Here is a 27766-nt window from a genome sequence, read left to right as displayed (position 1 = left end):
TTTGGCAAAATAACGTAAAAATATGTTTTTTTGGAAAAAAAGAAAAAAAAATAAAAAATCCCGACCTACCGACCCTATTTTTTGGGCCTATGTTACCGTAAACAGACCTATTTTTTTTTTGGGCCTTAAACATCTTTGCTCTTTTCTCTTTGTGTTTCTTTCTTTGAGAGAGATCAAACATGTTTGTGTGGTTGCGTATGTGGATGAAATTCTGTGTGCACTCACCAGTGTAAACATGTGCATATATATTCCAATACAAAAAAAAAAAAAATCAGTTAATTGATTAATTTTTATTTTATTTAAAAAAAATCCTTTTGTTTTTGAGTGTCTATCTGAAAAAGAAAGGAATTGTGCATTGTGAGCTCTGTATGGCTGAGGTAGTGACTGTTTTGATGAGCTGATTTTCACAAGAATTTAGTTCAAAAAACGTTCCAGCTTATCAAATCAACAAGATGACTATTATCAATGACTTTGGCCTGAAAAGGGTTGATATGAAAACTTTATTCTTTACAGGTTAAAAGACTTTTGTTGTTGTTCCTTTATAATGTCTATCCTTGTGGATGGCCGACTTATACAGCAAATAAATCTGATGTGGAACCGAGTCGTTCAAAATTAAAGTGAATGACTGGGACATAAAAGTCCCCATGGACTGTCTTTTATGCAGATTAAAAGATATTCTCTCATGAGAGACGAATTTTGAGCAGGGGTTTTGGACACACCCCTTGCTAGTGATTGACCCCTCCAATGTTTGGCAGTCTCAGCTTTTGGACACACCCCTCGCTTGTGATTGGCCCCTCCAATGTTTGGCAGTCTCAGGTTTTGGACACACCCCTCGCTAGTGATTGGCCCCTCCAATGTTTGGTAGTCTCAGCTTTTGGACACACCCCTAGCTAATGATTGGCCCCTCCAATGTTTGGCAGTCTCAGCTTTTGGACACACCCCTCGCTAGTGATTGGCCTCTCCAATGTTTGGCAGTCTCAGGTTTTGGACACACCCCTCGCTAATGATTGGCCCCTCCAATGTTTGGCAGTCTCAGGTTTTGGACACACCCCTCGCTAGTGATTGGCCCCTCCAATGTTTGGCAGTCTCAGGTTTTGGACACACCCCTCGCTAATGATTGGCCCCTCCAATGTTTGGCAGTCTCAGGTTTTGGACACACCCCTCGCTAATGATTGGCCCCTCCAATGTTTGGCAGTCTCAGCTTTTGGACACACCCCTCGCTAGTGATTGGCCTCTCCAATGTTTGGCAGTCTCAGGTTTTGGACACACCCCTTGCTAATGATTGGCCCCTCCAATGTTTGGCAGTCTCAGGTTTTGGACACACCCCTCGCTAATGATTGGCCCCTCCAATGTTTGGCAGTCTCAGCTTTTGGACACACCCCTCGCTAGTGATTGGCCTCTCCAATGTTTGGCAGTCTCAGGTTTTGGACACACCCCTCGCTAATGATTGGCCCCTCCAATGTTTGGCAGTCTCAGGTTTTGGACACACCCCTCGCTAGTGATTGGCCCTTCCAATGTTTGGCAGTCTCAGCTTTTGCAGGAAAAGATTCTTCCACAACCCATGCAAACGTGATCGAGAGGTTGCTGGTTCGAATCCGGGCCGGGACGGACACGGGTCAACTTTATGTGCAGACCCAGAGACGGTATCCATCTCCCACCCCCGTGTCACCACAATGGCACGTTAAAGATCTTGGTCATTCTACCATAAGTGCAGATGGCTGATACCACCTAAACACGCAAACATCAAAAAGCCGTGAGGGCGTAAAACGCGAATCGTATAAACCAATTCATGTCCAATATAGGCAATTAACCTGATGGACACTAATTAAAGCCCCTTAAAATTTACTTTTTACCCATACAACCCCGACAGTCAGAAAATCGTCTATTTGTTTATAACAATGTTTCCCTCTCTGTGACCGTTTCAGCATTCTGACGTGGAACTGAGTCGCCCTCTGGGGGTCACTGGGTATTCCAGCACTACGTCTTTCGGCAAAGGTCAGTCAATGATAGGAGTGCGTTTGCATGCAGATTGTGCATATTGACATTCCTGGTAATTTTTGGTCAAGATGGTGTGAAAGGGCTGTTTTTACATTCAGTCAAGTTTTGACTAAATGTTTTAACATAGAGGGGGAATCGAGACGAGGGTCGTGGTGTATGTGTGTGTGTGTCTGTCTGTCTGTCTGTCTGTCTGTCTGTCTGTCTGTCTGTGCGTGTGTGTGTGTAGAGCGATTCAGACCAAACTACTGGACCGATCTTTATGAAATTTGACATGAGAGTTCCTGGGTATGATATCCCCGGACGTTTTTTTCTTTTTTTCCATAAATGTCTTTGATGACGTATTTTTGTAAAAGTTGAGGCGGCTCTGTCACACCCTCATTTTTCAATCAAATTGATTGAAATTTTGGCCAAGCGATCTTCGACGAAGGCCGGACTGTCATATTGCATTTCGGCTTGGTGGCTTAAAAATTAATTAATGACTTTGGTCATTAAAAATCTCAAAATTGTAAAATAAAAATGTTTTAAAACGATCCAAATTTACGTTCATCTTATTCTTCATCATTTTCTGATTCCAAAAACATATAAATATGTTATATTCGGATTAAAAACAAGCTCTGAAAATTAAAAATATAAAAATTATTATTAAAATAAAATTTCCGAAATCAATTTAAAAACAATTTCATCTTATTCCTTGTGGGTTCCTGATTCCAAAAACATATAGATGTGATATGTTTGGATTAAAAACACGCTCAGAAAGTTAAAAAGAATAGAGATAAAGAAAAGCGTGCTATCCTTCTCAGCGCAACTACTACCCCGCTCTTCTTTTCAATTTCACTGCCTTTGCCACGAGCGGTGGACTGACGATGCTACGAGTACATGTATACGCTCTTGCTGTAAAAATGCAGTGAGTTCAGTTTCATTCTGTGAGTTCCACAGCTTGACTAAATGTAGTAATTTCGCCTTACGCGACTTGTTTGTTCTTGAGGTTACTGGGCTGCAGCTCCCACTTGCACTTGCTTGTTTGCATGAGTCATCTTGTTGCCATTTTTTTCCTGCACGCTTTTCAGGTAGTCAATTTCTTGTTTTTGTGTATGTGTTTTTTGTGTGTGTGTGCGTGTGTGTGTGTGTTTTTTTTTTTTTTTTTTTTTTTGGGGGGGGGGGGGAGAGAAATGTGATCATCTGAATTTATTTTTAGATGTGTGTGTGTGTGTGTGTGTGTGTGTGTGTGTGTGTGTGTGTGTGTGTGTGTGTGTGTGTGTGTGTGTGTGTGCAATTAATGTGTGGAAAGAAGTGTTTTAGGGATCTAGTTGCACATTCTTTCAAACTTTGAGGCTTTAAGTAATTTATGCTGCAATATGAATAGAGCAGAAAGGAACATGCCATGCTAATTCGAAAATACGCTTTGTTTGCTTGCCAGGCACTATGTTTCACGACGAAACAAGCCTTGCAAAACCTAGTGATAAAGAGGTAAGTCATGTTGTTTTGCCTTTATTTCTTATTCTTAAAAAAAGAAATGTTATTTTGCATCTGTTTCTTTTTAATGGAAATAAAGGTGACCTCAATGTGTAATCATCCTGATTTTAAATTAGACATCAATTTTCTGTAGTGTGAACTGTAAACTTTTGAAATCAAATCAAATGAAATTCACTTTATTATCTGAGACTGAGAAATTACAGTGAATGTGTGATGAATATGTAATCATCTTTTGATTGTGTCTGTTGTTGTGACCAACGTTAGTTCAACAGTAATAACCTTGCAACACTAACAGGGGACATGGTTGGAAATACAGTGGAACCCCATTTTTAAGACCCCCCAATAGACCTTTTTCGTATAACCTTTGCCCCCAGCGTTTCGACCAATCAGATTTTAGGGCACGGCAGCCTCTCTCTGATAACCGGAAATAAGGGGCAGCCTGAAATACCTCTTTCACTGTCGGTGCTCGAAGTACTATTGCCAGAGGATTACGTTGAGAAATTCTGCAAGAAAACGGATTATCTTGTTCAAAATCATGAACTAAAAGTCAAGGACATGCACGAAGGTATGGTTTGAAACGGCTATTCGTGGTATATGGACGAAAGACTTGGCGAACTTCCCCTACATAAGCGAAGCAGAGGTGATGGACCACAGATCTACAGATCTCTGGATCAACTTTCTTACTGATACTACTGCGTCGACGTTCGACAAGTTATACGACGCATCCAGCGCAAAGAATGCAAAACCTTGGTGTAAACGATAGACATACTGTGTGCATAAAATGTCTTTCTGCATGGCACAACAGCTAGTAAGCAACTGTGGTGATCAGACTCAGAGCGAGTGTGCTGACGTCAATGAAGCAGACTCGCAACGAAGTGTATGCTGTTGTGGGGGGACGCTGACCGGACAGGCACTTGGAGCCTACTGCGAGTGTATTGCTGGGTAAGTGTTGTTGGCCTTGTATGTTTTGTGGGATTAACTTGATGGCTGCGTTACTTGGTATCTTACACAATCAGTTTTCATACTCAGTCATATAATGCATGGCACACAAAGTGACAAACACACACAGAGATTCATAATTCTCTACTGAAAATGTCTGCATGCAAAAGCTGTCTTTTTTGACAAAGATATCAGTGAGCAGCATGTTAATGTAATTTCAATCAGTATCTCCAGGAGACCATGCCATGTTGGCTAGGCATGTTCAATAGAATACCAGGTACCTGAGTGCGGAGTTTTATTTAAATGTGTACGTACACATGTGTTTGTGAATCCTCTTGTCAATGAAGGTTATCACTGCAGTAAGATCAAATTCCATTCTGAGCCGGTATATATTTTATATAGATATCAACAGCATGCGCTTACAAGCTCTCTGTAGGAATTCCTAGGAAAGATAAAGTTAATTGTTATTAGCAGTCTAAGGAAAATCAAGATGACACAAACGGAATTTGATTGTGTGTTGTTGTTTTTACCCAGAAAGGACAGTCTTGCAACCATGTGGCTGCCACACTTTTTGCTGCTTCACACTACATGGCTGAAGGAATCGACACTGTGCCAGCAGACAAAACTTGTACGCACTACAAATGTATGTGGAAGGGGCATGCTGCCAAGAAAACTGCACCAGCTGCTCTCGATGACATACAAATTGTTAAGTAAGTGTGTATAATAATTAATATTAAGGAAATTAGGGTTGCGTTACCTAGAGGTTTACATCAGAGTGTGATCTATTTTTTTCAGAACATAAGTCTCAAAGTTAAAATATAGAGCTTGTTAACTACAACAGCTACAAGACTGGGGAAAGAGAAACAGTGATATTTATAAAGTGCATCATCAAAAAACTATGCATTTTACATTTAGTCAAGAGACCAGGGCGGTGGTGTATGTTTGTGTGTAGAGCAATTTCTGGAAAACTACAACATTATGTTTAGGTTAAAAACAAACCAGCCCTGAAAGTGGCAAGTATTTTACTCGCCATAGTGAGTAGAAGCATGCAACTGGTGAGTAGAAGTGTTCATCTACTCGCCAAATGCGAGTGAAGATGCTGAATCAAATTGTTGGTTTGGTTCGTAAAATTTGCTCTCTGGCTGGTACGTTTTCAGAATCACTAGCCAGAGGCTAGTGCAACATTTTTTTACTTTCAGGGCTACAAGCTTAGAAAGTTAAACAGATTTTTTTTAAACACAGGGAAGCGTGATTTCCTGTGGGACAGTTTTGCTACTGCGCTATGCTGGGTTGCCATTTACCTTATTCGACGTGGATGCTGGTTTTCAGCTAAGCATTGTCCTTGTGAAATGTACTGCGTTCAGTATCGTTATACATGTTTGACAGACTGGCGCAACTTGTTTTAGCATTTGTACCCAGCATAAGATTTGCTTTAGTGTCAAGTAAAAAAAATAATTTCATTTTCAGGTATGCTTCAAGACAAGACAAGTTTTCCCGGACGACTCTTCAAGGCCTCAATTTTGACCCAAGAAGTCCGGATGCCAGGAAGCGCGACTAAGAGATCTTCAACAACCGGTACCAGCCGTTTGAAGGCTGCATATATTATGATATACTGAACTAGGGTTTTCAAGGTGTGATATTTTTTTCCAATACCAGTTAATTAAGTTGGTAGCAACAGTTAACTGTTCTGTCAAGTGAAAAATGTATGTAGTTTCAATATGGACAGGTAAAATCAGTACTTTGTTTACAGCGAGGGAGGGTACGTAGTGCTGTCACCTCTGTGTGTGAGTTCAGGTTTAATTTTTTAAATGCCTGCAGTTAAGACAGAAGATTGTGGAAGCTGATAAGAACTTGTGTCAGAGGATAGTAAGAAGTGTTTTGGCTTCGTACGGACTATACCATCATCCAGGACTTGTGTGTATTATTCGGAGAACGTATCAGAGCCGAGGACATGTGTTGTGAACAGCGATTCTCAGTGATGAAAGTGTAGTGTGTGTAATGCCGGACTGTGTTCTTCTTCAACTTCGGAATGGCAAGGAGGTATACGTGAGATGTTTTATGATTTGATATCCATGTACTGATGATTTCATTCAATAGCGAAATGTTTGAAATGTTCATTCGTTTTGTGCCATGTTTGTTGTTCAAGAGCGTGTTGTCACCATCCCTTATGAATATGGACGTGTGTGAATGTTGGTGCAGACATGAGCGTTTGAGCGAGTGAATTTAGAAGCCCTGTGCATGAAAGTCATTACCGGACAACCAAATCAGCAAACATAGAAATTCCTTGTCATACACATCGATCTGATCAAGGTAATAATGTTAGCACTTTTTTTTCAATTTATTTCACAGTTATTTGTTATTTTTTTGAGGAAATTATAATGCAATTCACCGATTTTAAAAAACATGATTCCAATTGTCTCCCTTGAACAAATTTGTTTGTACAAAATTTGTTACTTACTTTTTTTTTCAAGGCTATATCAAGGAAAATTCTTTTTGAACTGATTGTGGGACCGTGCACAAGCTGACAGACTTGAACTCAAAAGTTGCAGAAGATTCTTGGCTGCGACTTTTGAGTTCAAGCCGATCAGTTTGTGCACAGTCCCAAGATTTGTCTATATTTATTTATCACTTAAAATAAAATACAGTTTTTCTTTTAATTAAACTGTAGATATGTCAAAGACTGTTTTGAATAATTTTGGGGGGTAATTTTCTTTAAGAAATAACTCAAGTGAATGCACAAATTGTGTACTAAAGTGTCGGTACAAGGGAGACAATTTGAAGCCATTTTAAAAAACAAAGCAGTATATTGCATAATAATATCCTTCAATTATAACAAGAAATAAGGAATAAACGTCTCTTGATATGTTGTCTACCTAATTATCTTGATCGCATTTATTTAAAGTGGGAATCGTTATGTTCGTAAGCTCACATACAATCATTTATGAAACAAATTCAGACCAGACCAGAGATTTGATTGATAATGGGCCCTTTATTCTATACAGTACCAGAGTAAATTATATAAACCATTACATGACAAAATAAGCTTCTTGCTCTTTGGAGTGATGTGGCCTTTGGCAGCTCATCAACCCAGTAATGTAGACCTGCCTTTTTTACGAAGTAGGTACATGCATACAGAAAGATCACCATATCATCATATGTGTAAAACCATACTGCAGTGTCATTTTTCAGTAGAGAATCAACAGAAAAAGAGCGTATGTTCTCCTTCACCTTCATGTTGTCTTTCTTCAAGCCAGAAACATCTTCAGTCAGACGATTAATCACAGAGGCCTGTTATGTAATTGTCATCTGCAGCTCTGCCAACTTGAGGTAGTCTGTGTTCCAATAACAATACCCTCACATGTAGTCGTGTCCCTCTTTGCAAAGCTCTCACTAGATGCGGAGGGCAAAGGAATGGCTGCTTCTGTAAATACAAAATCAAATGTATACATTAGCAATAGAATTAGCATCAATGATCTTGTTATCAGATTACACATGCATCACACTCACAGCATTTAAGCATGAAAATACATGAGGGAAATAACTCCTGAAATTGAAAAAAAACTTAGGGGTGCGGGAGATGCTCCCCGGAAATTATTTTGGAGTGTTCTATGCAAAATCAAAATTGTAGAAATCTAGTGCTATTTTTGTTGTTGCATCAATTCAATGGTACATTTCTGGGAATAAAAAAAATGATTCAGCATGAGCTTTATCGATGTCTTGAAAACTGCATCACGATCTGTATCACTATCAAGTAACCTCCTTAATCTTCTCGATTCAAGAGTCGGTTGATTCAGAGATACTGTAGCAACAGATCTCTGGTTGATTGCATGCACGCGGCTTGTCGACATATGTCTAGATCTTGTTTGTTTGTTTTCTAAAATCTTGCATTTGTTTCGTGACCCTTCCTATGCATCCATTTTGGGCTGCCGATTCATTTTAAATGTCTTATACACTGATGTAGGAAGACAATTTGAAGTCAGCAGATCATAAATTAATAAAAACAAACAAAGCTTACTTGGCTCTGAGTCTCTTCCAGATCCGATGATATTTTCAGCGTTGACACTGGGGGTGGAAGCAAAACCGCTTGCTTGTCGTCGGTCTTCAGCGGACAAAGTCACGTCTCCGACCAGTACCTTGTCCTTCTGCTAGAGTCACTTGTTCTTGATGTTCTCTCAAATCCAAGATTAAGGGTGGGTACGAAGTCAAAGGAGTTGGCATCGTTGAAAGCCGTGCCATTGCCAGACACGAAGTGACGCGAGCAGACTTTTCAATGGTACGACAAACCCCTGTCGTCGGATTGCTTGCACCCATCGCGTCCTTCGCTGTTGCGCCTTCGCACTCAGCTTGCACCGATCGGAAAGCCATACAATGACAAATTCTGTCCACCGTATTTCTCTTTCTTCATTCCACTGTTGCACTTGCAGTTGTAAACACAACAGTTTGTCTCGTCGTCTCCGCACTTTACTTTGCACCAAGCCTCGTTGTCGATTTTTCCTTTTGCCCCCTAGTTCCGGTAGATCTGACAATAAACATCACAGCGCATGCGCCAAAATTTAAGTGAAAAAGGTCTATTGAAGACCCCCAATTGAAGACCTCCCAATTGAAGACCCCCAATTGAAGACCCCCAATTGAAGACCCCCAATTGAAGACCCCCAATTGAAGACCCCCAATTGAAGACCCCCCAATTGAAGACCCCCAATTGAAGACCCCCAATTGAAGACCCCCCAATTGAAGACCCCCAATTGAAGACCCCCAAATTGAAGACCCCCAATTGAAGACCCCCAAATTGAAGACCCCCAATTGAAGACCCCCAATTGAAGACCCCTAAATTGAAGACCCCCAACCCCCCTTTTAAGACCTTATACTTTTCCAGAGCTTCTATTGATGCATAACCTGTGTAAATGTAGCTCAATGTTAAGACCTACCTGTCTCACAATTGTGGAGGTCTCACAAGGGGATTCCACTGTACTTACCTGTCCAAAAGGTATGGTGTCCAAAAGGTATGGTGTCCAAAAGGTATGGTGTCCAAAAGGTATGGTGTCCAAAAGGTATGGTGTCCAAAAGGTATGGTGTCCAAAAGGTATGGTGTCCAAAAGGTATGCTGTCCAAAAGGTATGGTGTCCAAAAGGTATGGTGTCCAAAAGGTATGCTGTCCAAAAGGTATGCTGTCCAAAAGGTATGGTGTTCAAAAGGTATGGTGCCCAAAAGGTATGGTGTTCAAAAGGTATGGTGTCCAAAAGGTATGGTGTCCAAAAGGTATGGTGTCCAAAAGGTATGGTGTCCAAAAGGTATGGTGTTCAAAAGGTATGCTGTCCAAAAGGTATGGTGTCCAAAAGGTATGGTGTCCAAAAGGTATGGTGTCCAAAAGGTATGGTGTCCAAAAGGTATGGTGTCCAAAAGGTATGGTGTCCAAAAGGTATGGTGTCCAAAAGGTATGCTGTCCAAAAGGTATGCTGTCCAAAAGGTATGGTGTTCAAAAGGTATGGTGCCCAAAAGGTATGGTGTTCAAAAGGTATGGTGTCCAAAAGGTATGGTGTCCAAAAGGTATGGTGTTACACATTCTTTTTGTCGTTGACAGATTGCTCTACGCACAAAGATGATTGAAGCCAAATTCCACGAAGAGAAACTACGCCTCCAGCAGAAACATGATGCTGCCGTACAGAAGGTTTGTTTTCATCATCTTATTGTTTTGGAACTCTCTTGTTCGAGTGAAATCTTTATATTTTCAACAAACATATAGGTTCCATGCTGCTCTTCCACAACATGTACGTGTTCATCAAATGGTAAATACACTGTAAATGGTGTAATATTAGTTTGGCTATTTTTTGGTTTAGCATATCTACAGCCGCTGTGTGGTCAATATTTCTGTATGACTGTATGTGTATCTGTTTAGTCCAGTTTGAAATTGGTACGCTGCTGACAATTAATTCAGGTGTCTGCACGGCGTAGCGCATTTGGTTTTTTTCAGGCTTAACTGCTTTGGTGTCAATACATGTACGTGTAATAACAGTTACAATGATTATGTGCAGATTTTGGACAGGAAAAACTCAGAGATTGAGGATGTGAAAAATCACTATCGTAGTAAGAGCAAGGAGTATGAAGAGACAATCACCAAACTGGAAAGAAAAGGTAAGGTTGCTTCCCTTTGGTACTGCTGTTACAGTCTCTCCGTCACCTCAGTGAACAAAGGACAGGATGGTCACTTCATTTTTCACTTGTTTATTTTTTGTCAATAAACAAGATACTTGAGTTTGAGAGTTAACTGATTCCAGATGACCCACAAGGTAAAAGGTAACATGAAAACGTTGTACAACAGCAAACTTTGATTTTAGTCGGCTGCAGTCTTATGTCAGAGATTGTTCTGGCCCACCGAAAAATGAGTTGAATTGATAGATGCAGCTTCTAATATACACATGCTATAATAATATTATGGTTACACTAATTAGGGGGGTTCCACTGTACATGCTGTGTGTGGTTGCAGTTCAAACCCTGGTAAAGGAGGCGGGGGTGGTGCGAGAAACGAAGGACAAGCAGATCGCGGAGCTGAGGAAAATGGTGGAGGACAGCGGCGACACACAGCGCAACGAATATGACAGACGGGTAATGATACACTTGCATACACTATTAACAAAGCTTCACATGTCAGTTACTTTTTTTTATCTTGTTTTTATATTTTACTGGAAGGTATACACAATTTGCAATGCTTCATGTATCTGATTTACTTTTATTTTGCCATAGATGCACGACATGGAGGCGGAGTTTGAGCAACAAAAGTTTGAGCTGCAGAAGCTGCACACGCGCAACATCCAGGAGATCCTGGATGACACCAACGCCCGCCTGCAGCGCATGGAGGCTGAGTACAACCAGCAAGCCGCTTCCACCGTACGTCGGATTTTCTCTTTTTTTTTTCTCTCTCTCCGCAGGGCTCGTACAGGTGCTTGAAATCCTTGAAAGGACTTGTATTTGGAGAGGTCAATTTCAAGTCAGTGAAAGTTCTTGAAGAATTGCCTAGGTCCTTAAAAATACTTTATAACCCTGAAAAATGTTGCTGACCTGCAATTACAGAGCAACCACCCTCAGTGCACAATTGCAAGGTTTCATTACTTTTAAAAAACCCATGCAAAAAGTTAAACAATAACCCACAGTCCCTTTTGAGTGTCCCTTTCAAGGCCGTTGTCTGCTTTGAAGCTTCCCACTTTGGTTCATGATCTGGAAATAATAACCAGCAAGTGTTACATTGCCAGCTTTAGAGGTAAGAGTGTGCTTGATTTTCTCTTCACAATATGACTTAAATTGAGCCCCTAAAAAATCCTGAAGTTTAGGACCAAAAACATGGACGAACCCTGCTTCCGATAAATGTCCAGAAGTTTTACTTCAAAATGTCTCTTAGATATACTAACGGGTATTCATAACTTACATACAAGATACAAGATACAAGATACAAGAAGTTTTATTGTCCTCATCAATACAAGGAAATTTGGCATGTGGGTGGCAAGACATAATACACTGATACATAGACATTTACAAAACACAACTGAAGTTCAATATCAGCACACCCTTACGCAACATACCCACTACTTCAGACACACAGGCTACATGTGCCCCTCGGACGTACGCAACCCACAATTCACCCAGCCATACAGCTCCACATGCACTTACTCATTCATGCAGCACTCTAGCACCCGGCCATGTACAACTCACACACTGGAACCCTCATACGGCTACATATTGCATTATAACACCCGCACACATTACAACCTCAAACATCGTACTAAATCTACAACTAACAAGCATACATGTATACTCTACAGAATAAAAAAAACCAAGGAAGGTAAGTTGTTGGAATGATTAATTTGACTAAAGAAAACAAAACGTTCACAAAGATATCGACCCAACGGTCTTTTAAGTGCACAGACAAACCATAAATAGACAGCTTTTAACAACATTTAGCTTGACGAAAACAACATTTAGCTTGACGAAATGTGTTGCTGCTTGCTAGGACTGAAGTCACAAGCGATTTTATATTCGACAGACCAACATCATCAAGGAGCTAGAGTCGCGCGTCCAGCAGCTGACGGGCGAGGTTGACCGCACGCTGTCACAGCGCAGCATGCTGGAGAAGGAGAAGGCAGAGCTACAGAGCACTGTGGACAGACTCATGTCAGACCTCGAGGACCAGCGACACAGGTAAACATGATCTCTTCCTGTTCAACACAATTCTTAGCCTACCTGTAGGATAACATAATGTTTGAGAGCCAAGTGGTAGAAGAAAGCCGAGCTAGAGTGTACATTGGACAAGCTCATGTCCGACCTCCAGGACCAACGACACAGGTAAAATTGATCTCTTCCTGGCCTATACTCCTGATTCTTATCCCCCTGCAATGTGCAACTGCTAATGAATGACTCCTCTGCTTGGTGATTATAAGTGTTACTGAAATTTGTCCTTGTCTGTCTGATGTTTGGTGAAGTATGTTGATGCTAATGAGTGGAGCAGCTATAAAAATGTCTGATGTTTGGTGAAGTATGTTGATGCTAATGAGTGGAGCAGCTATAAAAATGTCTGATGTTTGGTGAAGTATGTTGATGTAATGAGTGGAGCAGCTATAAAAATGTCTGATGTTTGGTGAAGTATGTTGATGTAATGAGTGGAGCAGCTATGAAAATGAAATCCACAACCAGATAGCCTGCTAGCGTTTCAAAATTCTCAATACAAAAGAAGAATGGTTAGTTAATGGAATGTTCCATTTTTGACAAAACAATTAAAACATTCATTCTCAGGAATGTATATTATTAGACGAATCCAGCTGTCAATCGTAAAATCAAACGTTTTTTGTGGGATTATGCTTAGAACATGGAGGAATCAGAAGGTGTTGTTTTGTGTCGCCACAGAAATGACAGACTGGAGAGATAGCACAATAAGAACCTGGAGGCCTTACAACACAAGACAACAATTATTATCAATTAACCTTGTGTTGTTGTTTTGTGTCGCCACAGAAATGACAGACTGGAGAGATAGCACAATAAGAACCTGGAGGGCTTACAACACAAGACAACAATTATTATCAATTAACCTTGTGTTGTTGTTTTGTGTCGCCACAGAAATGACAGACTGGAGAGATAGCACAATAAGAACCTGGAGGCCTTACAACACAAGACAACAATTATTATCAATTAACCTTGTGTTGTTGTTTTGTGTCGCCACAGAAATGACAGACTGGAGAGATAGCACAATAAGAACCTGGAGGCCTTACAACACAAGACAACAATTATTATCAATTAACCTTGTGTTGTTGTTTTGTGTCGCCACAGAAATGACAGACTGGAGAGATAGCACAATAAGAACCTGGAGGCCTTACAACACAAGACAACAATTATTATCAATTAACCTTGTGTTGTTGTTTTGTGTCGCCACAGAAATGACAGACTGGAGAGATAGCACAATAAGAACCTGGAGGCCTTACAACACAAGACAACAATTATTATCAATTAACCTTGTGTTGTTGTTTTGTGTCGCCACAGAAATGACAGACTGGAGAGATAGCACAATAAGAACCTGGAGGCCTTACAACACAAGACAACAATTATTATCAATTAACCTTGTGTTGTTGTTTTGTGTCGCCACAGAAATGACAGACTGGAGAGATAGCGCAATAAGAACCTGGAGGCCTTACAACACAAGACAACAATTATTATCAATTAACCTTGTGTTGTTGTTTTGTGTCGCCACAGAAATGACAGACTGGAGAGATAGCACAATAAGAACCTGGAGGCCTTACAACACAAGACAACAATTATTATCAATTAACCTTGTGTTGTTGTTTTGTGTCGCCACAGAAATGACAGACTGGAGAGATAGCACAATAAGAACCTGGAGGCCTTACAACACAAGACAACAATTATTATCAATTAACCTTGTGTTGTTGTTTTGTGTCGCCACAGAAATGACAGACTGGAGAGATAGCACAATAAGAACCTGGAGGCCTTACAACACAAGACAACAATTATTATCAATTAACCTTGTGTTGTTGTTTTGTGTCGCCACAGAAATGACAGACTGGAGAGATAGCACAATAAGAACCTGGAGGCCTTACAACACAAGACAACAATTATTATCAATTAACCTTGTGTTGTTGTTTTGTGTCGCCACAGAAATGACAGACTGGAGAGATAGCACAATAAGAACCTGGAGGCCTTACAACACAAGACAACAATTATTATCAATTAACCTTGTGTTGTTGTTTTGTGTCGCCACAGAAATGACAGACTGGAGAGATAGCACAATAAGAACCTGGAGGCCTTACAACACAAGACAACAATTATTATCAATTAACCTTGTGTTGTTGTTTTGTGTCGCCACAGAAATGACAGACTGGAGAGATAGCACAATAAGAACCTGGAGGCCTTACAACACAAGACAACAATTATTATCAATTAACCTTGTGTTGTTGTTTTGTGTCGCCACAGAAATGACAGACTGGAGAGATAGCACAATAAGAACCTGGAGGCCTTACAACACAAGACAACAATTATTATCAATTAACCTTGTGTTGTTGTTTTGTGTCGCCACAGAAATGACAGACTGGAGAGATAGCACAATAAGAACCTGGAGGCCTTACAACACAAGACAACAATTATTATCAATTAACCTTGTGTTGTTGTTTTGTGTCGCCACAGAAATGACAGACTGGAGAGATAGCGCAATAAGAACCTGGAGGCCTTACAACACAAGACAACAATTATTATCAATTAACCTTGTGTTGTTGTTTTGTGTCGCCACAGAAATGACAGACTGGAGAGATAGCACAATAAGAACCTGGAGGCCTTACAACACAAGACAACAATTATTATCAATTAACCTTGTGTTGTTGTTTTGTGTCGCCACAGAAATGACAGACTGGAGAGATAGCACAATAAGAACCTGGAGGCCTTACAACACAAGACAACAATTATTATCAATTAACCTTGTGTTGTTGTTTTGTGTCGCCACAGAAATGACAGACTGGAGAGATAGCACAATAAGAACCTGGAGGCCTTACAACACAAGACAACAATTATTATCAATTAACCTTGTGTTGTTGTTTTGTGTCGCCACAGAAATGACAGACTGGAGAGATAGCACAATAAGAACCTGGAGGCCTTACAACACAAGACAACAATTATTATCAATTAACCTTGTGTTGTTGTTTTGTGTCGCCACAGAAATGACAGACTGGAGAGATAGCGCAATAAGAACCTGGAGGCCTTACAACACAAGACAACAATTATTATCAATTAACCTTGTGTTGTTGTTTTGTGTCGCCACAGAAATGACAGACTGGAGAGATAGCACAATAAGAACCTGGAGGCCTTACAACACAAGACAACAATTATTATCAATTAACCTTGTGTTGTTGTTTTGTGTCGCCACAGAAATGACAGACTGGAGAGATAGCGCAATAAGAACCTGGAGGCCTTACAACACAAGACAACAATTATTATCAATTAACCTTGTGTTGTTGTTTTGTGTCGCCACAGAAATGACAGACTGGAGAGATAGCACAATAAGAACCTGGAGGCCTTACAACACAAGACAACAATTATTATCAATTAACCTTGTGTTGTTGTTTTGTGTCGCCACAGAAATGACAGACTGGAGAGATAGCACAATAAGAACCTGGAGGCCTTACAACACAAGACAACAATTATTATCAATTAACCTTGTGTTGTTGTTTTGTGTCGCCACAGAAATGACAGACTGGAGAGATAGCACAATAAGAACCTGGAGGCCTTACAACACAAGACAACAATTATTATCAATTAACCTTGTGTTGTTGTTTTGTGTCGCCACAGAAATGACAGACTGGAGAGATAGCACAATAAGAACCTGGAGGCCTTACAACACAAGACAACAATTATTATCAATTAACCTTGTGTTGTTGTTTTGTGTCGCCACAGAAATGACAGACTGGAGAGATAGCACAATAAGAACCTGGAGGCCTTACAACACAAGACAACAATTATTATCAATTAACCTTGTGTTGTTGTTTTGTGTCGCCACAGAAATGACAGACTGGAGAGATAGCACAATAAGAACCTGGAGGCCTTACAACACAAGACAACAATTATTATCAATTAACCTTGTGTTGTTGTTTTGTGTCGCCACAGAAATGACAGACTGGAGAGATAGCACAATAAGAACCTGGAGGCCTTACAACACAAGACAACAATTATTATCAATTAACCTTGTGTTGTTGTTTTGTGTCGCCACAGAAATGACAGACTGGAGAGATAGCACAATAAGAACCTGGAGGCCTTACAACACAAGACAACAATTATTATCAATTAACCTTGTGTTGTTGTTTTGTGTCGCCACAGAAATGACAGACTGGAGAGATAGCACAATAAGAACCTGGAGGCCTTACAACACAAGACAACAATTATTATCAATTAACCTTGTGTTGTTGTTTTGTGTCGCCACAGAAATGACAGACTGGAGAGATAGCACAATAAGAACCTGGAGGCCTTACAACACAAGACAACAATTATTATCAATTAACCTTGTGTTGTTGTTTTGTGTCGCCACAGAAATGACAGACTGGAGAGATAGCACAATAAGAACCTGGAGGCCTTACAACACAAGACAACAATTATTATCAATTAACCTTGTGTTGTTGTTTTGTGTCGCCACAGAAATGACAGACTGGAGAGATAGCGCAATAAGAACCTGGAGGCCTTACAACACAAGACAACAATTATTATCAATTAACCTTGTGTTGTTGTTTTGTGTCGCCACAGAAATGACAACCTGTAGAGAGAACGCCATAAGAAACTGGAGGCTAGTGAACAGAAGATGATCGATCGAAGGCCAAACAAACAATTATTATCAATTTACCTTGCGTGTTTTGTATGGCCACAGAAACGACAGACTGGAGAGAGAACGCCATAAGAAACTGGAGGCTAGTGAACAGAAGATGATCGATCGAAGGCCAAACAAACAATTATTATCAATTTACCTTGCGTGTTTTGTATGGCCACAGAAACGACAGACTGGAGAGAGAACGCCATAAGAAACTGGAGGCTAGTGAACAGAAGATGATCGATCGAAGGCCAAACAAACAATTATTATCAATTTACCTTGCGTGTTTTGTATGGCCACAGAAACGACAGACTGGAGAGAGAACGCCATAAGAAACTGGAGGCTAGTGAACAGAAGATGATCGATCGAAGGCCAAACAAACAATTATTATCAATTTACCTTGCGTGTTTTGTATGGCCACAGAAACGACAGACTGGAGAGAGAACGCCATAAGAAACTGGAGGCTAGTGAACAGAAGATGATCGATCGAAGGCCAAACAAACAATTATTATCAATTTACCTTGCGTGTTTTGTATGGCCACAGAAACGACAGACTGGAGAGAGAACGCCATAAGAAACTGGAGGCTAGTGAACAGAAGATGATCGATCGAAGGCCAAACAAACAATTATTATCAATTTACCTTGCGTGTTTTGTATGGCCACAGAAACGACAGACTGGAGAGAGAACGCCATAAGAAACTGGAGGCTAGTGAACAGAAGATGATCGATCGAAGGCCAAACAAACAATTATTATCAATTTACCTTGCGTGTTTTGTATGGCCACAGAAACGACAGACTGGAGAGAGAACGCCATAAGAAACTGGAGGCTAGTGAACAGAAGATGATCGATCGAAGGCCAAACAAACAATTATTATCAATTTACCTTGCGTGTTTTGTATGGCCACAGAAACGACAGACTGGAGAGAGAACGCCATAAGAAACTGGAGGCTAGTGAACAGAAGATGATCGATCGAAGGCCAAACAAACAATTATTATCAATTTACCTTGCGTGTTTTGTATGGCCACAGAAACGACAGACTGGAGAGAGAACGCCATAAGAAACTGGAGGCTAGTGAACAGAAGATGATCGATCGAAGGCCAAACAAACAATTATTATCAATTTACCTTGCGTGTTTTGTATGGCCACAGAAACGACAGACTGGAGAGAGAACGCCATAAGAAACTGGAGGCTAGTGAACAGAAGATGATCGATCGAAGGCCAAACAAACAATTAAGTAGATGTGCAACGCCAAGGCACTGCATACCCCAGCGAAAGACAAACCTCTCTCTTACTCTCTCTCTCTTTCTCTCTCTCAAACACACACGAACACACACACACACACACACACTTACGAACACACACACATACAAACACCCACCCACTCTCTCTATCTTTCTCTCTCTCTTATACAAACACACACACACACACACTGTACATACGCACAAACAAATACGCACATAGACAGTCGGACACACACACCTTTACAAACAAACACATATACACACTCATACAAACACATACACACAAACTCATGCACACACACATTCACACACACACACACTCTCTCTCTCTCTCAAACACACACACACACACCCACACCCACACACACACACTAACACGCACTCACTCACTCTCACAAAAAACTTCATACACACAAAACACACACCCATACGCACATATGGACAGACGGACATACATACCTTTACAAACAAACACACATACACGCACACACATACACTTATACCCACACACACATTTACACACACACGAGTACAGACTCATGCACGCGTGCGCACACACACACACACACACACACACACACAAATACACACACACACCACACACATACGAGTACAGACTCAAGCACGCGTGCGCACACACACACACACACAAACAGTAACACTAACACATGTGCACAAAATGAACACAAACACACACACTGCGCGAGAGAGAAAGACTTCAGTGAGGCATGACGTCATGATGCATTAATTGACGTCAAAGACTTTCGACCGTGACGTATTCTTCTTACGCGAGCTTTATCCATAGACTTGGAAACTACGGAATTTCTACCCGTCCAAAACGGCCTTGGGTGGCGTTTGCTGAAAAAATGGGGGCGACTATTGCACCCACCGTATTTTTGTTAGTATGGTCCCAATTTTTGGTGAACTTCCATCTCCACCTGTAGCACGTAGCCGGGCACAAAGAATCCTTCTTTATCATGTATTATTCGGTATGCACATTTCTCAAGTCGATTACAGTATAGCGTTCACGGGATACCTCCAGCTTCGCTGGGATTATTATCAATTTACCTTGTGTTGTTGTTTTGTGTCGCCACAGAAATGACAGACTGGAGAGAGAACGCCATAAGAAACTGGAGGCTAGTGAACAGAAGATGATCGATCGAAGGCCAAACAAACAATTATTATCAATTTACCTTGCGTGTTTTGTATGGCCACAGAAACGACAGACTGGAGAGAGAACGCCATAAGAAACTGGAGGCTAGTGAACAGAAGATGATCGATCGAAGGCCAAACAAACAATTATTATCAATTTACCTTGCGTGTTTTGTATGGCCACAGAAACGACAGACTGGAGAGAGAACGCCATAAGAAACTGGAGGCTAGTGAACAGAAGATGATCGATCGAAGGCCAAACAAACAATTATTATCAATTTACCTTGCGTGTTTTGTATGGCCACAGAAACGACAGACTGGAGAGAGAACGCCATAAGAAACTGGAGGCTAGTGAACAGAAGATGATCGATCGAAGGCCAAACAAACAATTATTATCAATTTACCTTGCGTGTTTTGTATGGCCACAGAAACGACAGACTGGAGAGAGAACGCCATAAGAAACTGGAGGCTAGTGAACAGAAGATGATCGATCGAAGGCCAAACAAACAATTATTATCAATTTACCTTGCGTGTTTTGTATGGCCACAGAAACGACAGACTGGAGAGAGAACGCCATAAGAAACTGGAGGCTAGTGAACAGAAGATGATCGATCGAAGGCCAAACAAACAATTATTATCAATTTACCTTGCGTGTTTTGTATGGCCACAGAAACGACAGACTGGAGAGAGAACGCCATAAGAAACTGGAGGCTAGTGAACAGAAGATGATCGATCGAAGGCCAAACAAACAATTATTATCAATTTACCTTGCGTGTTTTGTATGGCCACAGAAACGACAGACTGGAGAGAGAACGCCATAAGAAACTGGAGGCTAGTGAACAGAAGATGATCGATCGAAGGCCAAACAAACAATTATTATCAATTTACCTTGCGTGTTTTGTATGGCCACAGAAACGACAGACTGGAGAGAGAACGCCATAAGAAACTGGAGGCTAGTGAACAGAAGATGATCGATCGAAGGCCAAACAAACAATTATTATCAATTTACCTTGCGTGTTTTGTATGGCCACAGAAACGACAGACTGGAGAGAGAACGCCATAAGAAACTGGAGGCTAGTGAACAGAAGATGATCGATCGAAGGCCAAACAAACAATTATTATCAATTTACCTTGCGTGTTTTGTATGGCCACAGAAACGACAGACTGGAGAGAGAACGCCATAAGAAACTGGAGGCTAGTGAACAGAAGATGATCGATCGAAGGCCAAACAAACAATTATTATCAATTTACCTTGCGTGTTTTGTATGGCCACAGAAACGACAGACTGGAGAGAGAACGCCATAAGAAACTGGAGGCTAGTGAACAGAAGATGATCGATCGAAGGCCAAACAAACAATTATTATCAATTTACCTTGCGTGTTTTGTATGGCCACAGAAACGACAGACTGGAGAGAGAACGCCATAAGAAACTGGAGGCTAGTGAACAGAAGATGATCGATCGAAGGCCAAACAAACAATTATTATCAATTTACCTTGCGTGTTTTGTATGGCCACAGAAACGACAGACTGGAGAGAGAACGCCATAAGAAACTGGAGGCTAGTGAACAGAAGATGATCGATCGAAGGCCAAACAAACAATTATTATCAATTTACCTTGCGTGTTTTGTATGGCCACAGAAACGACAGACTGGAGAGAGAACGCCATAAGAAACTGGAGGCTAGTGAACAGAAGATGATCGATCGAAGGCCAAACAAACAATTATTATCAATTTACCTTGCGTGTTTTGTATGGCCACAGAAACGACAGACTGGAGAGAGAACGCCATAAGAAACTGGAGGCTAGTGAACAGAAGATGATCGATCGAAGGCCAAACAAACAATTATTATCAATTTACCTTGCGTGTTTTGTATGGCCACAGAAACGACAGACTGGAGAGAGAACGCCATAAGAAACTGGAGGCTAGTGAACAGAAGATGATCGATCGAAGGCCAAACAAACAATTATTATCAATTTACCTTGCGTGTTTTGTATGGCCACAGAAACGACAGACTGGAGAGAGAACGCCATAAGAAACTGGAGGCTAGTGAACAGAAGATGATCGATCGAAGGCCAAACAAACAATTATTATCAATTTACCTTGCGTGTTTTGTATGGCCACAGAAATGACAACCTGTAGAGAGAACGCCATAAGAAACTGGAGGCTAGTGAACAGAAGATGATCGATCGAAGGCCAAACAAACAATTATTATCAATTTACCTTGCGTGTTTTGTATGGCCACAGAAACGACAGACTGGAGAGAGACCACCAGAAGAAGCTAGAGGCCAGCGAACATGAGATGCGGACGCTGAGAAACAAGACAGAAGCCAGCCTGGAGTTCCTCAAACAGGAGCAAAACATTGCTGCTGCCAAGGTGAGGAACCCCCCCTTTTTAGACCTTCACAATTCTGAGAAAATCAGGTGTTAAAAAGGAGGGAGTCTCAGGGATGGGAATTGTCCGCCGTTTGGCGGATTTCCGCTTTTTTTTTTTAATTTTCCGCCGAAAAAAATCGCATTTCCGCTTTTTTTCTCAGCCAAAAAATTTTTTTTTTTTTTTTTTTTTTTTTTTTTTTTAAAGTGAAAATGGCGTAAATGCGTTCGGTGATTGTTTTTTCGTGAAAAAAAGTCGGATTTCCGCCGATTTTTTTAAATTTTTGCAGTAGAAATTCCTCTTTTTTCGTATTTTAGTGCGAAATATGTAGTGTTTTACTTTTAGTGACAAACCCCCCCACCCCCCACCCCCACCACCCCCCCCCCCCGGTCATCAAAAAATATTAACTCTTTTTTCCTTAATTTTCAGCCGTTTTTACAATTTTTAATTCCCATGCCCGAGTCTGTAAATGGAGGTACATTTCCACAGGTTATCAACAGAAAATCTGAAAAAGCAAGGTCTTCAAAAGGGGGAAGTCCTTAATTGCGGGGGGTGGGGGGGTGGGGGGTGTTGGGTCTTAACAATCTGTATCAACAAAAGATCATTCTTTAATTTACTGAACTTGTGACGCCCAGGTGCCTCTAGAGCTTTCCGTCATGCCTCAGGCAGCTAACCGAAAAAATATCAAGTTTCATTGACTTTCATGAAAGGAGTCAAAAACTGCACTTTTTTTTTACAAACAAATGTTGATCATTCTCCAGTTTCAACTGTTTTGCTGGTTATCACAGACATTTTCAGTTCCACCTTTTATGTCTCTTTAAATCGCCTCTCAAATGTTGTATTCTTGACCGACAGTATTGCTAATTTATGACAAGACTATTACATTGCCTTCTTTTATTTCACTCCTAGTAAACTCAGGGGAGTTTGTTTGTTTGTTTGTTTGCTTAACGCCCAGCCGACCACGAAGGGCCATATCAGGGCGGTGCTGCTTTGACATATAACGTGCGCCACACACAAGACAGAAGTCGCAGCACAGGCTTCATGTCTCACCCAGTCACATTATTCTGACACCGGACCAGCCAGTCCTAGCACTAACCCCATAATGCCAGACGCCAGGCGGAGCACTCGCCACTAGATTGCCAATTCTAAAGTCTTAGGTATGACCCGGCCGGGGTTCGAACACACGACCTCCCGATCACGGGGCGGACGCCTTACCACTAGGCCCACCGTGCCGGTCTAACTCAGGGGAGATAATAGTTCAGAACCATTCTCGGAATGGTTGAATAAAATGTAGGGTGTGTTATATTTGGGTTAACAACAATGTATAAAGATCCATCATATTGTTGTACCCTTCCTGCTCCCACCATCAACAATAACAAAGTACCTGGATGTAGACTGAATCTGGTCTGTTGGTACATTTGTTGACCTGTTCATCCCCTGATACTTTGCACAAATTCTGTCATATTTTTAGGTACAAGCGCTTTTTGAGTGCACATTTCTGTGCTTGGTTAGTTTCTTTTACTAAAGGTATAACCCTATCTTTCATGGAAGAGTAGAGTTCTTGATAGTAGAGTTAGACGTTATTGTTGACAATAAATCACTACATACAGTAATCGGGTAATGTAGACGAGGGCAGCGCTGGCTTAAAACCAGTTGTAGCTCTTGGTGTGAATTCGCCCCCCACGTTCAGCAAGGGATTTATTTCCCAGAGTCAACTTTGTGCGAACTCTCCTCGGTGTCTGAACACTCCCATTTGCACACGTGCGCACGATGAATCTCCCAAGTTCACAGCGAAAGTCTTTGGGCTTGGAAACATGAATACACACATGCAGGAACAAGAAGGAAAAAAATGGGTAGCGCTGTACTGTATGGCAGCTCGCTTTCCCGAGTGAAAAAGCAGCCAGAATGTCCATGAGGGTAACCTCACAGGATGATACGTATGATACAAATACCCAAAAAACCTAAAAACCATTGTGATTGCATGATTGCAGGCAACAGATACCATCGCTGATCTGGAACAACAGGTGGAGTACCTGAAGAAAGCGCTGAAAGACGCAGAGGAGCAGAGACAGCGACAGATGAGGGTCAGTTGGGTCCTACACATATCACCTCAGCTGCTATACAGGCATTTTTGTTTTGAAAGTAGTTTTTGACAAGTGACGAACATGTTCAAATCAGTGATGTAAAGACCGGTTGGGGTAACACATTTTGTGATTTCATTTAGTGATAGTTACTGTTTTAAAACATCCTAATTTGTGCAACCTGTTTTTAACGGATATCAACCTGTCTTCTTTTTAATCAAAAGAAAAACAGCTTTTCTTTCTTTTTGGTATGAGTGTACATGGGTGTGTGTGTGTTTGTGTGGGTGTGTGTGCGTGTGTGTGTGGTGTGTATGTATGTGCATGGGTGTGTGTGCGTGTGTGTGTTTGTGTGGGTGTGTATGTACGTGCATGCGTGTGTGTGTGTGTGGTGTGTGCGTGCTTTCGTGTGGGCGTGTGTGTGTGTGTGTGTGTGTGGTGTGTGCGTGCTTGTGTGTGGGCGTGTGTGTGGTGTGTGCGTGCTTGTGTGTGGGCGTGTGTGTGTGGTGTGTGTGTGTGGTGTGTGCGTGCTTGTGTGTGTGTGGTGTGGGCGTGTGTGTGTGTGGTATGTGCGTGCTTGTGTGTGGTATGTGCGTGCTTGTGTGTGTGGTGTGTGTGTGGTGTGTGCGTGCTTGCGTGTGTGTGTGTGGTGTGGGCGTGTGTGTGTGGTGTGTGCGTGCTTGTGTGTGAGCATGTGTGTGTGTGGTGTGTGCGTGCTTGCGTGTGTGTGTGTGGTGTGGGCGTGTGTGTGTGGTGTGTGCGTGCTTGCGTGTGGGCGTGTGTGTGTGTGCATGCTTGAGTGCATGCATATGGGTGTTTGTTCCTTCTCTTGATACTTCAAATGTTTGCTTGTTTTGTCATGCATATGACCATGAAAATCTTTTCTTATTCCAGGAAACGGAACAAGTCCATCAGCAGGACAAACACCACCTGGAAAATCTCCACGACAAGCAGGTGAGTGTTCTCTCTCCACAAGGTTGTTGTAGTGTGCGGAGGCCTGTCTACCTGGCCTCTTTATTCACTCCCTTAGTTTTCATTTCATTTCATTTACTCTATGAACCCAATGCTGGGAAGTTCGTGTCGCTTCCTCCCAGTGGAAAGCTAGCAGCAACAAGAGTCGCGCTACCCAGGCGTGTGCCTGTTCAGGTGTAATTAGCCACCTGCACTTATGGCAGAATGACCGAGGTCTTTTATGTGCCACTGTGGTGACACGGGGGTGGGACATGGATACCGTGGATACTGAGTTTGCACATAAACTTGACCCGTGTCCGTCCCTACCTGGATTCGAACAGTTGACCTTAGGATCATAAGTCCAGTGCTCTACCAAATGAGCTACCTAGCTCCCGCCTTGCCATCATAACACAGTGTTTCTGTACGTTTCTTGATCAGGGCTCCCACTTTTTGGTGGAATTGAGGTATTTTCGAGAAATATGGAAACGAGAAACCACTTAAATGTTGTCAGATTGCAACATTTTGAATGTCATGTTTAACATGTTCTGGACAAATTATCTCCCTTCCCCCGAATTTTACTTGCTGGGTTTTTTTCTTCTTTTTATTGTGGGAACTCTGCTGGACTTGAACTGTGTCCATTTCAGTCTGTGGACAAAAGCTTTATTTCACTCTTATCTGGACCATAAACTTTAACAAAATGTGTATTTAGGGCGGGGAGATAGCTCAGTTGGTAGTGCTGGTGGCTTTATATAAGTTAGTTGCTATAGGTGTGTGTTTGATCCCCATGTTCGGCGAGGGATTTATTTCCCACAGTCCACTTTGTGCAGACTCTCCTTAGTCTCCGAACTTCCCCATGTGCACGCATGCACACGAAAAAGATCACAAGTTCACAGCAAAAGGCCTCAGGGCGGGGATATAGCTCAGTTGGTAGCGCGCTGGATTTGTATTCAGTTGGCCGCTGTCAGCGTGAGTTCGATCCCAGGTTCGGCGGAAATTTATTTCACAGAGTCAACTTTGTGTGCAGACTCTCTTTGGTGTCCGAACCTCCCCCCGTGTACACTACATTGGGTGTGCACGTTAAAGATCCCACGATTGACAAAAGGGTCTTTCCTGGCAAAATTGCTTAGGCACAGTTAATAATTGTCTACCTATACCCGTGTGACTTGGAATAATAGGCCGTGAAAGGTAAATATGCGCCGAAATGGCTGCAATCTACTGGCCGTATAAAATTTCATCTCACACGGCATCACTGCAGAGCGCCTAGAACTGTACCCACGGAATATGCGCGATATAAGACTCATTGATTGAAAAGAATACATGCATGCAGAAGAGAAAACAAATATTGGGTAGCGCCTTACTGCTCACCGCTCGCTTTCCGTAGTGAGAAAGCAGCCCGAATTTCCACAAGATGGTACCTAATACGTTGTTTGTATTTTTCACAAAAAATGACATTTTACACAGATTGAGACTGTGCCAGCCGATTAAAGTTAGAATTATTTTATTTTTGTTTAGATTGAAAGCACACAATATGCACTCTTTTGTAGTCTCAGCTATCCTCCTAAATATGAGCTTTTGTTGAACTCTGACATCGCATAGCCAAGATAAGGAAAGTGAAATGTTCAATCGATGCATTATCCTTTATGTTGGTTATGTAAGAATCGTATATCTATTTTAATGTAATATGTTTTAGTCATCCGCTTGTCCACATGTTTATGCGCCACCAATGTAGTTTCTCATTTATGTTCAATCAATCAATCAATCAATATGAAGCTTATATAGCGCGTATTCCGTGGGTACAGTTCTAAGCGCTTGTCGAAGAGTTGTCAACACAGGACTAACAAAGAAACTAACATCTTCAGACGGACACGAACCCTATCACACACTAGCAAACCCTGGTAAACAAACAACTGTTTAACAACAATGTACACATCAATAGCTAGGTCAAACAAAATAATAATAAGCACAAAGAAAACACCTCTCACAGAGCACAGCACAAGAATGTCTTTTGGGGCACAGCACATCACGTCGAGCATGAAAGTCGCAGCCAGCTACGGGAAGAACTGAGTCTTCAACCTACTCTTGAACGCATCAAGAGAGGGGCTCTGGCGAAGCTCAAGCTGCAGGGAGTTCCAGACGGAGGGGCCCGCGGAGGGAAATGCACGCTGACCAGCAGATGCGAGTTTCGAGCGAGGGATGTGGAGGCGGAGAGGGTCAGCAGCAGAACGAAGGGGACGGTCGGAGGGCTGGGTGTACAGGTCCAGGGAGGATTGAAGGTACTCGGGAGCAGAGTCGTTGAGACACTTGTAGACCAGAGTGGACAGTTTGTAGGAGATTCGGGTGTTGACAGGGAGCCAGTGCAAGGAGCGAAGTAGGGGGTGATGTGGTCTCGCTTCGTCTTCCTCAACGTCAGCCTGGCAGCGGCGTTCTGGACTCGTTGTAGGCCATGAATGGATGAGGCGGGGAGGCCAGCCAGAAGGGAGTTGCAGTAGTCCAGACGACTGAAGATGAGGGAGACAACCAGCTTGACACAGGCGTCGTGGGTGAGGTAGCGACGGATGGAGGCGATGCGTCGTAGGTGGAAAAAGCAGGTCTTGATGATGAAGGAGATGTGTGTCTGCATGGAGAGAGTGGAGTCGAGAAAGATGCCAAGGCTCTTGACAGCAGGGGAGAATGGAACAGTCGCGTCATCCAGCTGGAGGTCGGTCACAGTGAGGGAAGCAATCTTCTG

General features: G+C 41.8%; 1 protein-coding gene and 1 long non-coding RNA gene across 4 annotated transcripts in view; both read left to right on the top strand.

Annotated features, from left to right (window-relative positions):
* Positions 1-27766, top strand: part of LOC138957999 (trichohyalin-like) — a 116123-nt gene that overhangs the window by 53791 nt on the left and 34566 nt on the right. For all 3 annotated transcript variants that reach the window (XM_070329023.1, XM_070329024.1, XM_070329021.1), the window contains 10 exons: positions 1926-1995; positions 3416-3465; positions 9989-10075; positions 10440-10539; positions 10892-11010; positions 11149-11292; positions 12443-12597; positions 21883-22012; positions 24001-24093; positions 24982-25041. In XM_070329023.1, the coding sequence (XP_070185124.1) occupies positions 1926-1995; positions 3416-3465; positions 9989-10075; positions 10440-10539; positions 10892-11010; positions 11149-11292; positions 12443-12597; positions 21883-22012; positions 24001-24093; positions 24982-25041 (1008 nt within the window). The remainder of the gene's footprint in view (positions 1-1925; positions 1996-3415; positions 3466-9988; positions 10076-10439; positions 10540-10891; positions 11011-11148; positions 11293-12442; positions 12598-21882; positions 22013-24000; positions 24094-24981; positions 25042-27766) is intronic.
* Positions 3817-6525, top strand: LOC138958010 (uncharacterized). Its single transcript, XR_011453265.1, has 3 exons — positions 3817-4413; positions 4945-5120; positions 5878-6525. It is a non-coding gene; the product is annotated as an uncharacterized lncRNA (long non-coding RNA).

The sequence above is a fragment of the Littorina saxatilis genome, linkage group LG2 (assembly GCF_037325665.1).
Source record: "Littorina saxatilis isolate snail1 linkage group LG2, US_GU_Lsax_2.0, whole genome shotgun sequence".
In the NCBI taxonomy this organism is placed as follows: Eukaryota; Metazoa; Mollusca; class Gastropoda; order Littorinimorpha; family Littorinidae; genus Littorina; species Littorina saxatilis.
This window is presented reverse-complemented; position numbering and strand designations above follow the sequence as displayed.